General features: G+C 36.5%; 1 protein-coding gene across 1 annotated transcript in view; it reads right to left on the bottom strand.

Moving 5' to 3' along the window:
• Positions 1 to 14,232, bottom strand: part of hydin (HYDIN axonemal central pair apparatus protein) — a 145,276-nt gene that overhangs the window by 111,980 nt on the left and 19,064 nt on the right. The window contains exons 7-8 of the mRNA XM_056478776.1: positions 3,873 to 4,074; positions 3,466 to 3,646 (exon numbers count right to left, since the gene is read on the bottom strand). Of these exons, the coding sequence (XP_056334751.1) occupies positions 3,466 to 3,646; positions 3,873 to 4,074 (383 nt within the window). The remainder of the gene's footprint in view (positions 1 to 3,465; positions 3,647 to 3,872; positions 4,075 to 14,232) is intronic.

Here is a 14,232-nt window from a genome sequence, read left to right as displayed (position 1 = left end):
CGAGAGCATAAACAATCAGAGCTGGTAACACAAACGTCACATGTATGATCTCATAAGGTGATGTATAAATAAACCTTGAGATATCAAGGTCTCGTATAATCACTGTGCTGTTGAGCACTTACAATTAGGCTGCTCCAGGGGGGCTGGCCTTCCAATTACATTCAATAAAAGTGTTTGCTAAATCGCTGGTGAACAAACAGCATGTTGTGTCACCAGGCAGTGCTTGACAGAAAGTTGACGAAGCAGGTGTGATCAAGCTCTGCTGCATGTAAACAGATGCTCACATCCAAGCAGAGGGGATACGATCTGTTCTATGTGCTCTGTCTCAGTCCTTTCTATCTCAAACCTGCATGATTCTTGTTTCTAGATTCTAGAAAAAGCTGCATGTGCATGAGCAATTAGGGTTGGAGTGGACTTTTAAATTGTATCCATCCTTAATTTACCCTTTTCTGTATTCTACATGCTGTATAATGTACAAATATTAAACCACATAATAAAGTACAGTTATGTAGGAAAATATAGGATCACTTTAAAGGTGACGTAATTTCAACTGAAATATGAAGACAGGGGGCGACCTAGAGTAGCTCCTCCCCTTTAAAAAAATTAGCCAGTTGACCTTAAAGTCCCTAAGAAATCAAAATTAACCATATGATTTTGTCAGCTCAGTTTTGTGGTGAACAATTCATGTGTGCATGTCATTAAGAAAAAAATTGTTTGCCCTTTTAACCTTTAATTGAAATCTGAAAATGCACTTTCTGTTTGTTTCCAGTTTTATTCTCAGATGATGTGATTTTGAGGTAAAAAAAATAAGCCACACCCACTGTTTTCTCATTTAAAATTCTGTTTCTCTAGGAACTGCGTCACAATACGAAAGAAAAATACAGATCGCAGCTTCCAGTTTATATACTTGAAACGCATCAAATGAAAAGCGAATGAAAAGTATCTAGAAGGGGGCAGGACATATCATAAACTATAGAGCAGTGGTCACCAAACTTGTTCCTGGAGGGCCGGTGTCCTGCAGATTTTAGCTCCAACCCTAATCAAACACACCTGAACAAGCTAATCAAGGTGTACTTGAAACATCCAGGCAGGTGTGTTGAGGCAAGTTGGAGCTAAACCCTGTAGGGACACCGGCCCTCCAGGACCGAGATTGGTGACCCCTGCTATAGAGCATTTTATTGGTCAGACGATTTGATGAGAAACTGAAGTATGAGGTGATGTCACAAAAATAATTGATCCATTTACCTGGAAATGACAAACTGCAAGCTTTGGATGTTTTGTCACTGTTTTAGAGCACACTACCTTATAGTTATCCTTAAGACTAGCATTTTAATAATAACATCTAAAAAACATTATTTTGATTTCACAGGCACTTTAATAAGATAATTCTTCACTAGAATATTAAAAATTATTTTAGTTGATCCTTGGTGTAACTCAACATTTACTGGCACCTTGTGCAGGTATAAGCATGTACAAGTGATGTCCAAGTGAAACTAAATTATTGTCCATGACAAAACATTGAGGTCTTATGAAAAGAAAAGGTCACTAAGTGCAAAAAACGTAAAATTTTTTACTACTTTATTGCCTTTAATCCACATCCTCAGCAAACGGTCGTTTGCAATATTTCATGACAGTGTACTGTATCATCAGAAGCCACTGTATTATTTTTGTTTTGCTTGTATAGGTGAATTACTGGTTTGTAAACATTCAGGAATGCGAGCGCATCAAGGTTGCAGAAAAAAAAAAACGGAGCGTTAGCATTTACAGTGAGGGAATGACATCCGATGCGGTACAGAGATTGTTGTTGTATTAGAGATAAGTTATATTATTTACATAATGCTTTCAGCATATTATAACAGCTTGTCACCCTGTGATAAGCTGTTATTCTGCAAAATTAACGTTAAAATGAGCGGCGTTCGTCTGACAGGTCCCTTTGCGATAACACCCAATGGATATTGGATAAGACGAAATCGTCAAGCATCCAGCCTGAAATATACAAGTATCCCATTGAAACTTATTGAAGTATTTTTACAAGATAGAAGTTAAAGGCCTACAAGTCGTTGGATGCCTACAATTTTGTTCTGTGTGGTCATGTGCAAGAAATAATGTTCCATGATTACCAGATTTAAAACTTTGTAATGCTAAAAACCGAGGTTCTACTTAGCCAAAGACAAGGAAAGAAGATGGAACCGTACAAGGCCTGGGTAATCATCACCAAGCAAAACAACTTCATTCTGACAGCGAACTGCACCTGTATGGCAGGGTATGTGAATTTACATTTTTACATTTCATTCTAAGCATTCAGTGTCCGCAGTTTATTTAAAGATATTTAACTGCTTTTGCTGAAATCATTGCTGCAATCAAAAACGAGTGAAAAATATTGTAATATAAATAAGTAGTAATATAAAATGAGAATCTTTTTAATTAGATCCTCACTCCATTCAGCTCTTATGATGGCTGTTAGCCAAAGATGTGGTTGGCATTAAAAGTAGCGTGGTGTACGGTAAAATAAAAGTTTTCCGATTTTGGCATCCTACAACACGACAGGTTTGCTATTGCAACCGGTCTTTTTTGCAAACGGTATGCACGGTTGAACCCGTGTGATTGTGATGTCATGTGTGACGTAGGTTGGTAATTCCCCTATATGATCATTTGATCATATAGATTTTTATAAATCTTTTTTTTTTTTTTTTTTTGCAAATCAACACTCTTTGGGTGAACTATCACTTTAACTCTTTAATGTGCACACTAAGAAAAAAAGTCTAATTTGATCAATTGTTTTGGTTAAATTCCAGACAGCACTTTAAGCTAATTTTGTGGGGAGGGTTGTTTTAATGACAACCTATGCACAAAAGGGAAACCAGGAGTTGACTATGTCTAATGAAAGTCACAGCAAGGTGACAGAATTAACAAAAGACACTGTTGGATGTGTCGTTTGAATTAGACACATTAAAAAAACTAAATGCTGAGCTGAACTTCCTGCACACAGATCTGTCATAATCTGCTGGCACTGTTACAGTACATACTATATTTTTTCAGCCCCTATGGACACACAAACACTCACAAAGACACAAATAATTCCGCAAGTAACATATAAAATAAAGAAATATATAAATAAAGAATGTACCAACGACTGCACGGTTGAACCAACGAATAAAGAATGTAATTTAACATAGATGAAGTGTTAACTAAAATTTAACTCCACATTCACAAGTAATCATTCAACCCCCAATGAACAAACTTTTTTTTTTTATAATTAGCATCACGTTCAGTATCTTTTAAATTGCTCGAATGAGCAGAGTGATGTCTGAGTTTGATTTCCACCATATGTTAAGGCATATGGTTATACAGTATGAGGACATCCTAAGTTTCAAATTTAATTGCTGGTTATGTAATATTGCATGGGGGTAAATCGGAAATCTAAAATCCCGAAGCTTATCATGTTTTGAGTTGTGAACAACACACCGGGGGTCTCATGATGATGTCCTGGTCGTCCAAAGACAAAAGCTGCTGCTGGGTTTGCATGAGACCTTCCTGGAGGGTGTGTGAAAACAGCGAAAGACGAGCTTGCAAAGAAGCATCAGTGTTTTCTGTCAGAAACTGCTCCACCTCTTTATCCTCCACTTGATTGAGCTCTGAGGAAAGCCTGTGAAAGAGGAAAAAGAAAACAATAGAGAAAAACTAATACTTTTAAACCCAGAAAATATCTTTTTTAACTCTCATTTCGAACAAAAAACACTCCAGCAAATGTTAAAAGACGTTATTTAGAAAGAATGCGAAAGATTATACTTAGAAAAACATACATTTATGGCAAAATAAAACACCTAAAGCCGATATAGCAACTAATCAAACCTTAATCAAACTAATCAAACCTTAATTTGTCCCGTTCTTCTTCACCCTCAGTGGCGAAGGTCTTCCACTGGTAATGCACAATGGAATCACTCTTGTTGGTTATTGCCACTTTCTGAGAGCTAGCCAAAGAGATGTAGGTTTTTTCCATCACCACACTGTTTCTGTCCAATGCAATGTTTATATCTGTGGACTCTCCATAGAGGCTGATTTCAATGTCTTCTCCTAAAAAGAGTCAAAGGGTTTACAGACTGATCAGAGAAAAAAGGTTTAGCCAAACAGCATACATCTCACTACAGCTTGTGTATTGATGGGTCATTTCTCTTTATAAAACATGTTTCATTACAACCTTGTTAAAATTTAAGTGTTAATAAAAATGCAATTGAAATCAACAACAGGATATCCCTAAGTAATGGTTATATAAGATAATCTGTATAGCTAATGGTAAGTTTTAGGGGTAGGTTTAGGAATAGCACTTAGTCATTACATAAACTGGATAATATAACTAAGTATGAGGCATGTGCTGAAGAGTGGAGTGTGGATTATTCAGTAAGAACAGCATTGATATGTTGTATTCGTAAGATATTAAACTTATGATTGTGAAAGTTTATGAACACTGAGGAAAGAGAAGCCAAAGAAACTGTTTATTCTTTGGAACAAAATAAGGCCTCTGTTTGCACATGTTATTACTTGCTCATTCTTGTTACCAGTGAAAAATGAACATGTGAAACAGGACTGTAAAATAAAGTTTTAGCAACATTACAGTGCAGAATACTGCTTTCTGCATTATCTTGAACATTACTTAAGCATTTGTTGCGTAATACAGAAAAATGTAGAATGTGTGTAAAGGTAAATTTCCTTTACATAAAAAGTCAGAGAATGTGTCAATATAAGCTGGTAACACAGTGGCAATAGAATAACAATTAATGTATGAAAATTCATAAAGATGAGGATGAAAATCAGAATTCAGATGAATAGTTTAGTAATAAATGTTTTGATAATATAAGGATAAACATAATTAATGAAAGACTGGATGTCCATTTGCAACTGATGATCAAAAACAAATGTCACATATAAATAAAACAGTGGCACTCAAAGCATTATTTAATTTATGACATTTAATTTATCATATAATATGGATGTTTGTTTGTATTACAGATTAAACAGACATTGATAAATCAATTTAAAAACTGTGTCTTAGTTTAAGATTACAGTTTATTGTATTATGTAAATATATTCAATCACAACATTAATGGCATATTTTCTTTGAGAATGAATGGTAGAAAACATATGAGCATTTCCATGCAAGTTTTCACCAAAATACGGAAACCATTTCTAAAATACTTCTAAAATACTTAAAAATGTCTTTGTCAATGTTTTAAATCTATTATATTTGATTTACCAAAGTCACACAAGTGGCAATTTCACATATGTTACATCCAAACGGAGAGACGTGACATCCATAACGACACTTTTTTCTCATAAATGCAAAAATCTTCAATAAAATAAAATCAATTATGTTTGTTCTATACTGAGCCGACTCCTATTCTCTTGATTAGCATTATTTCTTTTGGGTTGTGCAGTTTAATTTACAGAATTTCTACAAAGAATGTTGCATAGTGTAAACTCACAGATTTTTTGGTCACATTCATAACGCATGTTTATTTCCCTCATTTAAAATATAATTTATTTTTACTGGTTGATATTTTTCTGATTCCATAACTCTGCGGTTAGTTGTTTATGAAAATATAAACAGATGTTTCAATAAAATGTTGCCATATACTTTCACTGTGAATTTATGTTTTGGGTTTTAACTGCAAATGTTACATCCAAACCACTGGAAATGCTCATATATTTGTTGCTGTAAAGGGAAATATATTTTTACTAGAAAGTATAAACTTGTAAAAACAAGAATCAGCAAGTAAGCCTAATTAATAAAGTCACCATGTGGTGATACATGTTAGCAAATAGATGTGCAGTTTTTGTTTTCTACCATGGTGGTGCTGTTGCGCAACAAAACAATGATTGTGAATCTGAAGGTCCATTAGGACAAGAGTTCTCCAGTGAAGTGCAATCACATGACATCACCCAAAAACCAATCAGAAGTGACCAAAATGCAAGTCAAATTCAAAGCAAGAGCTAAAATCAGAAGCGCAGCTGGCTTACAGACATTTCCCTGCATTTTTATTTGTTTTACTAGTTTGGCTACATTCAAAGCAGGAGTTTCATGCTTAGTGGACTATCCCGACCCTGCCTTGTCCATGACAATATGTCATGCACCCACTCAAGTCTAAAAAAGCATTCAAAGAACAAATAAAACACAATTGCTTTCACTATAAAATGATATATACCAGGTAAACATTGATCTAGGACTATAAATCTTCTTCCGCTCAGGGTATACCGCATTTGCAATATGCACAGTAATATGATTGTGCTGACTGACAAACACAGACTTGGGGAGGAGAGGCGCAAATATATGAGACAATTCCTCAAGATCAAGTGAACAAATACAGCAGAGAAATCCATCAGAGGTAAACTAATGGCTATTGTAGAGAAACAAATCTCAGTGGTTACATTTATTGCCTGTTTGATACGCTTCAGTGTCTAGACACAACAACTGCATGTATTTTTCACTCAGCATATTGCATGTATGAACAAATGTGTCCACACATTATGTGTGTGTGTGTGTGTGTGTGTGTGTGTGTGTGTGTGTGTGTGTGTGTGTGTGTGTGTACAGTATATATGCAACGCTTGCAACTCTTGCACGCATTCTAGAGAGAATACTTTTATTTTTCTCAGCATGTGTCTCTCTCTGATGACTCTATTCTGCCGGGGCCTTAGCTTTAGGACAAAAACAGAAAGGTCACCAGAGGCATTTCAGATTGTTAAGACATTACGCACCCTACTTCTTGCCATCCCGTCGAGACTTTCATGGTAGCAGGTGTATTGCATATAATTAACTCCTCAACTGTTTGTCTTTTCTGTACATTGAGATGCTCATAATATGACTCTCTTCACACTAGTTATCAGATAATCAGATTATATTTTTTTATAAACACTCACAAGCCACTTACACTTATACTGAACTACCTTAAAGGGATAGTTCACCCAAGAATAAAAGTATGGCCCCTTTTTCTAAATCTCTATAAATATAAAATCTAAAAGAGTTTCTTTGGTTATGTTTTGAAAGATGGTGGAAACCAGTGGCCATTGGCTTCCATAGTATTATTTTTCCCCTATAGATGTCAACAGCTGCCAGCAACATTCTTCAAAATATCTTCTTTGGTGTTGTAAATAAAAAAATTCGGTGGGGGGGGGGATCTATCCCTTTAATGCTTTATGGCAGATGCAATAGTGCCAAACATTCCTCAGAGGCTTATACTGTTACCTTTCTATCAGCTCAAACCAATGACCTCTGGCATCAACAAGGCATTTTTGCACACTGAATTGGATATTTTCTCCTTTTTTTTCAGAACATTCTCTGTAAACTCTAGAGAGATTTGTGTGTGAAAATCCCAGTAGATCAGCAGTTTTTGAAAAACCGAAACCAACAACAGCGCCACGTTCAAAGTCATTTCATTCACCTTTGTGATGCTCAGTTTGAAACACATCAGAATTGCTTGACCATGTCTACATGTATAAATGCTTAGAGCTGTGATTGGCTGTTTATATATTTAGGAGTAGTGTGTACAATATGTAAAATACAATATGTGTACCTATAATGTGGTGATTAGTCTACTTTAATCATATTTAAGAAAACCTTTAAATAATAAAATAATTAGGCATAATTAAAACCTTATGATGGCTAAATTTACTTCAAGCTTTTAAAACAACTGATTTTAATGTTTTATGTTTTCATTTGTTTAGTCAATTTAATATAGAATTTTTATACAATCTACAAAGTCATTTAACATAAAAAGCATGTCTTTAATAACATTTTAGCAAAACTCCACACATGCATCTACTGTATATTTACAATGTATTGTAATTTTCAGCACACTAGCGTAAGTAAAAAAACATTCATGCCATTTCACAAAAACTATGATGATGAGGCATATTATCAAATAAAGAAGACACACTTCCGAGAAAGTTAACCCAATACTGTTTTATCATCTAAAAACACTTCTACCACAGTGCATCACATTAGCGCATCATGCTGGTATTTCTAATATAATCTTGCTTTGTAGTAGCGGAGATGCAATGCGCTTTACTGAATACAATAAATGATGGTTCGACAAAAGAGCTAGATGTGATGTACAAATGTAAAATAGTCAACACCAATAGCCTTTTGGGTAGTGCGCTGACATGGTTCATGGACCTTTCCCCACCCCTTCCCCGCTCTCTCTCTCTCTCTCTCTCTCTCTCTAACTACTACTACTGTCCTATCACTCTCAAGGTAAAATGGCATGGCTGCTTCAGTAAATTCTTTTTTTTTTCATTAGCAAGGTTTAGTAATACTGGTATGTCATTTTGAAAGGCAATAAAGGTTTTACCATTTTAGCGTCACAAGTCAACCTTGCATTTTGCCAAATGCTATGTTAAGAGAATGAACCAAGATAATCAACATTGCCACAATCATGGTTATGTGTCGAAAAAAAAAAAAAAAAACAGGCTCATTCTGATTACGCACCCCTATATACATTTCTGGACAGCGCCAAATACGTCCCAGAAGGTATGTTTTTTTGCAGTTTTTGTTTTCCCAAAATCTGACAGAGGCCGCTGTATATGCTTTTTGAAATCTTACATTTCTCTTACGAGTGCCATTCGCGTCTACTCTTCTTGCGTAAATCCACCAGAGACCGCTGTCGACTGACTGACTGACTGACCCACCCAATTCTTCCCTAAACACAACTGATAGTGTTGTAAAATGCACTGATTGACCAGCACCCACCCACTTCCCTAAACCCAACCGACAGTGTTTTCAAAAGCAATCCAGAAAAAGAAATGCCCTGCAGCCTGATTTTTACCACATTTTCAGACGTTACCACATTCTCACCCTGTTATTTACTTCTTTATTATTATTTTTTTTTTTTTTGGGCTTTTGTTTTTCTCTTACCTGCTTTTTGGAAACATTCTTTGCCAGACTTGAACCCCATCATCGTAGTCAACTCTACTCTGCATTTCAAGTCCAATGAATACCATTTCAATGGTATCGTTCCGCCCCCTAGCATTCATTTTAAAATGCAGCCATACGTACTTCTAGCTACATCATTTATGATCTCCAGAAATGTATGGGGTACGTTTTCAGAATGAGCCTATGTTATAACCAAACATACTTTTCAGCACCACTCACCAGACATTTCACCTGCCAACTGCCACGAAACATACAGGAATTTACGTTTTCACCACAAGCACACATTTTTTGTGAGCCTAGCTAATTTTAATCAGTACATGCTAATCTACAAATTCCGCTATTGAGATTGCCAAATGCACAATTTTGTATTCTATTATTATGCACTGTAATGCTAATAGATTGTATACAACCAGCAAAAACTGCAGCTGAAGGTTAAACCGCAAAAATAAAAACAGTGACTTGCACAATGTAAACAATTTGTAACACTATATGCCTTCACCAAACCATTTTCTGTGCTGTGCAGCAGAGGCTAAAGAGTGTGAGAAAGAGGAGACGGGAGCCTGGATCATTTTTCTTTACAGCGACTGCTATCCAAGCATGTCTCCTAGCTTAAGGGCAGTGCTCATTTTAAACAACGCATTGAAACCCCAGCACATACTGTACGCTGTACCTGAAGTGGAAGTATTTGCATAAATGTTTGAGCAACAAGAGTTTGAGCCTTAGAAGGAGATGAAAGAAGCTGTATGGGGAAAAAACAAAACATTATGTAAGAAAGACAGAGAGAGGGAGAGTGATATCAGAGCGGGTGTATCAAAACATTAGGAGAAGAAATGAAATCAGTGAAATTCTGAAGATAATAAAGGCAAAAGGCAGGTTGTGTCCTATGGTTTCTCACTTTTCTCTGCTCCTTTCCAGTCTCGCTCTCCCATCCTTTTAGTCTCTCCACTGATTAATTTGCCATAGATATCACTTTTCACAAATGAGCCAGAGACATTTAACCTCTGTCTCTATGCTTGAAGCTTCATGAGGGAAAAAAAGTGGGAAGGAAATTGTGTCTTTGATGGGACACGGCATCTGCCAGCAGGCTGAGGGATTGTGGGAGCTGTTCAGAAGAGAGGGGAGGGGAGAAGAATGGGAAATGAGGAAAGCTTTCATAGTGCAGCAATGAGTTTGTGTGTGTGGGATGTCTTCATCAGCTCACTCTTTAAGTGCACTCTAAAAAGCCTGCCGAGATTAGGGAGTTCTTCTCGAGGAGGAAAGTGGTCTGCTTATATCATAAAGGTAGACTGTGGAATACACATTTGGCCATCCAGATCAAATGAAAACAAACCTGAGATGACCAAAGCATACAATTGCAAACAGCTATTTGCTCTTGGAAGTCTTGTGTTGAAACAATATGGATTCTGACAAAAATAATAAATAAAAAAAAATCGCATTTATCAACGAAGTCAAATGTTTTGTTTTGCTATGTTATTTAAAGACTCCATATTATGGGTTTTTTAAAGTGTAATATTGCACTAAGCGAATGAAAACATCTAGCTGAGGTCCAAATCTGAAAGTGCACCTTTGTTAAAACTATTGATTCTTTAACAAAATTGTCGACTCAGAGTTGAATAAATTAATCGTGTTAGGTTCGAATCTTTTACCTGAACACATCAACGTTGATATGGTACACCAAATATGTAGTGCCGGATCCGGAAAAACGTGAACACGTCTTTTCCTTCAGACACTCTCGGAGCGTGGGGGATTACAAGATCATGACATGAAGATGATGATCAATGATGGAATGGAGTTAAATGGAGCCGTTTGTCTTTGCTATGGCCACCATCAGCTGTTCCTAGACACATGTGGCATGGTCAATTTTCAAAATTGTTCAACTTTTGCCACTGTGTGGATTAATACTGAATGTGTGTAGTTGTTATTACTTGGCATAAGGTTCAAGAGCAGAGTAATATGCCGGTGTTTAACTGCATTGCTTTATTGCATTCTTGCATTGGGATCTCACATACTCTCTGCTACTTCATGTGGTGGGCGTTTCTCTCTGTCTTGCACTGAACTCAGTCAACCAATCACAACAGACCGGGTCATTGGACAAATCACAGCAGATTAACCTGAATCGCTGAACAAATCATAAGGGAGTCATTGGGATAATTAGGTAAAAATAAATGCATACTGTTTCCCAGTGATGGGTTGCAGCTGAGAGGGCATCCACTGCGTAAAACATATGCTGGATAAATTGGCGGTTCATTCTGCTGTGGCGACCCCAGATTAATAAAGGGATTAAGCTGAAAAGAAAATGAATGAATGCATACTGTATTATAAGACAATGAAAGTGTTTTTTTACCTTGGATGGATATCAGCCTGTTGATAAAGACCCTCAAAACCAAAATATGACCTTTTATAATGCAAAATAAGGGCTCTTTAAGTATTGAAATAATCAGTATCATACAGTAGAACATAACAGTCATCCTAAAAAGACTATTCATACAATATGCACTTTTTGAATTGTACTCATGAAGTCAGGATTGAACTGAATTTTAAAAACAAGATGAGGACATAATGGTCAAACACAGTCAAGTGCATATTTATATAAAACAAAACAAAACCAAGAACGGTGGCTCAGTGTTAGCATGTCACCTCACAGCTTCAAGTCCCAGCTTGGGTCAGTTGGCATTTCTGTGTGGAGTTTGCATGTTCTCCCCGTGTTAGCATGGATTTCCTCCAGTTTCCCTCACAGTACAAAGACATCCACTGCGTAAAACATATGCTGGAATAGTTGGCGGTTCATTCCGATGTGGCGACCCCTGATATAGAGACTAAGCCGAAGGAAAATGAACAATTGAATGATTGAGACAAATTATACGTTATTTGCTGTTATGTTTCTTACATATTAACAAGCACATTTGTTTTACATTTACACCACTGATCACTTTACTCACAGTGCACTTGGAATTTAATTTTCTTTTAATAGATGTTTTTGCAAGTTTTTAATAAAGATAAAATTGCTTGTATCAGGTTGAAGTTACCTTTTTAAGCAAAGCTGGCTACATAAATAAAAACAATCATAATATATTTTGTCATATCATCTAGCCTTACACTACCAGACAAAAGTCTTGTCGCCTTTCAAAGTTTTAGGAACAACAAATAAAACTTGACTTCTAGTTGATCATTTGGTATCAATAGTGGCTTATATGAAAGGCAAAGGCCTCAAGATTAAGCTTATTTTACCAAAATAAAATATGATCATGCCTTGATTTTTTATTATTTAAATAGGACAGTAAGGTCTGACTTTGCTTAGACAAAAGTCTTATCACTTAACTAAAATAGTGTACAGTACAGAATATAAAGCCATGGTGCAGTGGAAAAAGAATTAATATTGTGTATGACTCCCATGGGCTTGGACGACTGCATCCATACATCTCTGCAATGACTCAAATAATTTATTGATAAAGTCATCTGGAATGGCAAAGAAAGTGTTCTTGCAGGACTCCCAGAGTTCATCAAGATTCTTTGGATTCATCTTCAATGCCTCCACCATCATTTTACCCCAGACATGCTTAACAATGTTCATTCCTGGTGATTGGGCTGGCCAATCCTGGAGCACCTTGACCTTCTTTGCTTTCAGGAACTTTGATGTGGAGGCTGAATTATGAGGAGCGCTATCCAGCTATAGAATTTGCCCTCTCCTGTGGTTTGTAATGTAATGGGCAGCACAAATGTCTTGATTCCCAGACTGTTGATGTTGCCATCGTCTCTGCAGATCTCTAGCACGCCTCTATACTTGTAAAGATTTTTCCTTCACCAAACTTGACTGTTTTTTTATGAGGATCTTGGGTCCATGCTGGTTCCAATAGGTCTTCTGCAGTATTTTTGATGATTGGGATGGAGTTCAACAGATGAATCTGCCCCTTTTCCAAATGATGAACTAGAAGTCAAGTTATTTGTTGCTCTTACAACTGGGATCGACGACAAGACTTTTTTCAGTTAGTGTACATTAGGACTTGATAAGGCTACAGTGAATGAATTATGCATTTTCAAATGAAAAACAAATATATGAATAACGCTAAAAATGCCCAAATTTGGGTAAAAAGTTATTAAAAAGTTATTTTTGTCCATGTTTATTGTCTAATTCTCAGATTTTCTGAGAGTATTACTTATTTATTTGTTATTCCATTTATTTACTCATATTTAATAACCCAGCCACCAATTCTGTGGCATTTCTAAGGAATTTGCCAATTCGTGCATTGTATTCTTACAGTACATTTTAACCATTCATTCAACGTACAGCAGTAATTATCTTATTTATTTTCATGACATGTTTTGTATGCATTATGTTATGCTGTCTGAGCAGAAAACAGACTATTGAATAGACAGAAGAGAGAGATTGATACACTGTATACAAAATGGAAAACCCAACCTGTGACCCATGCAACAAAGATAATGTGTTTTTTTGTTTGTTTTGCTTTAGTGCATCGTGTTTTTTCATTCACGACCATAATGCTGTTTTTTTCATTAGCTTTCCTCACTTCGATGTTGCCATTTAAACAGATCTAGATGCTCACAGCTCCCCCTTTATCTCTTGTCACCGAATGCAAAGATAATGAGATTTTGTTTCTATATGAACACCGTTAATAGCAAACAAGCCATGGGTAATGCACTGCACCGCAATTTGTAACGGGAAATCTAAGAAATGAGATACACGCATTACCATGCATGAAACAAACCGTTTATCATGCTGAGGTTCCGTGCATGCGTTCCTTATTTACAGGCAGAAATATCTGCAGAAATGATGGGAGGGAAATCCTTTGAACAATCCCAAGTGTCGCTTAAAAGGAAATCACTTTCACGCTGTAAGAACGAGAGCGTGTACTAGTAGGTAGGATCCCCTCTGCCCCACTGCTAAAACCCAGGGCTTTTTGGCTCCTTATGCATATTTTAGAGTCAATGGGCAAACTCTGCAGCCTGGATAAGGCAGATGATATGAAGCAAAACAGCTGGGAGACATCTGAAAATGTAGGACAGATTAAGTAACTCACCCTTGGCTGTGTTGCAAAGAGGAGATAGTGTCTCTACTTTCTTCCAGCTATTGGTAATTAAACAGATTATGGTTTCAGAGGGACTACATGGGCTTCAGTAACTCTTTAGCTTTGTAGTCCATTATTCATGGACACTCAAAACAGTGCAGTTTAACGGCACTGTGCCAGATTGCACCTTGGCTGTTCATTTTAAACCCGTCTTCTAGTTGTAAATGAGTAACGTGGACACAAACCTTTAGATCTCCGCTGAGCACATCACAGATTACAGGAAAT

This window comes from Danio aesculapii, chromosome 18, assembly GCF_903798145.1.
Source record: "Danio aesculapii chromosome 18, fDanAes4.1, whole genome shotgun sequence".
Lineage (NCBI taxonomy): Eukaryota > Metazoa > Chordata > Actinopteri > Cypriniformes > Danionidae > Danio > Danio aesculapii.
The sequence above is the reverse complement of the archived record's forward strand: the minus strand, read 5'-3'. Positions and strand labels throughout refer to the sequence as shown.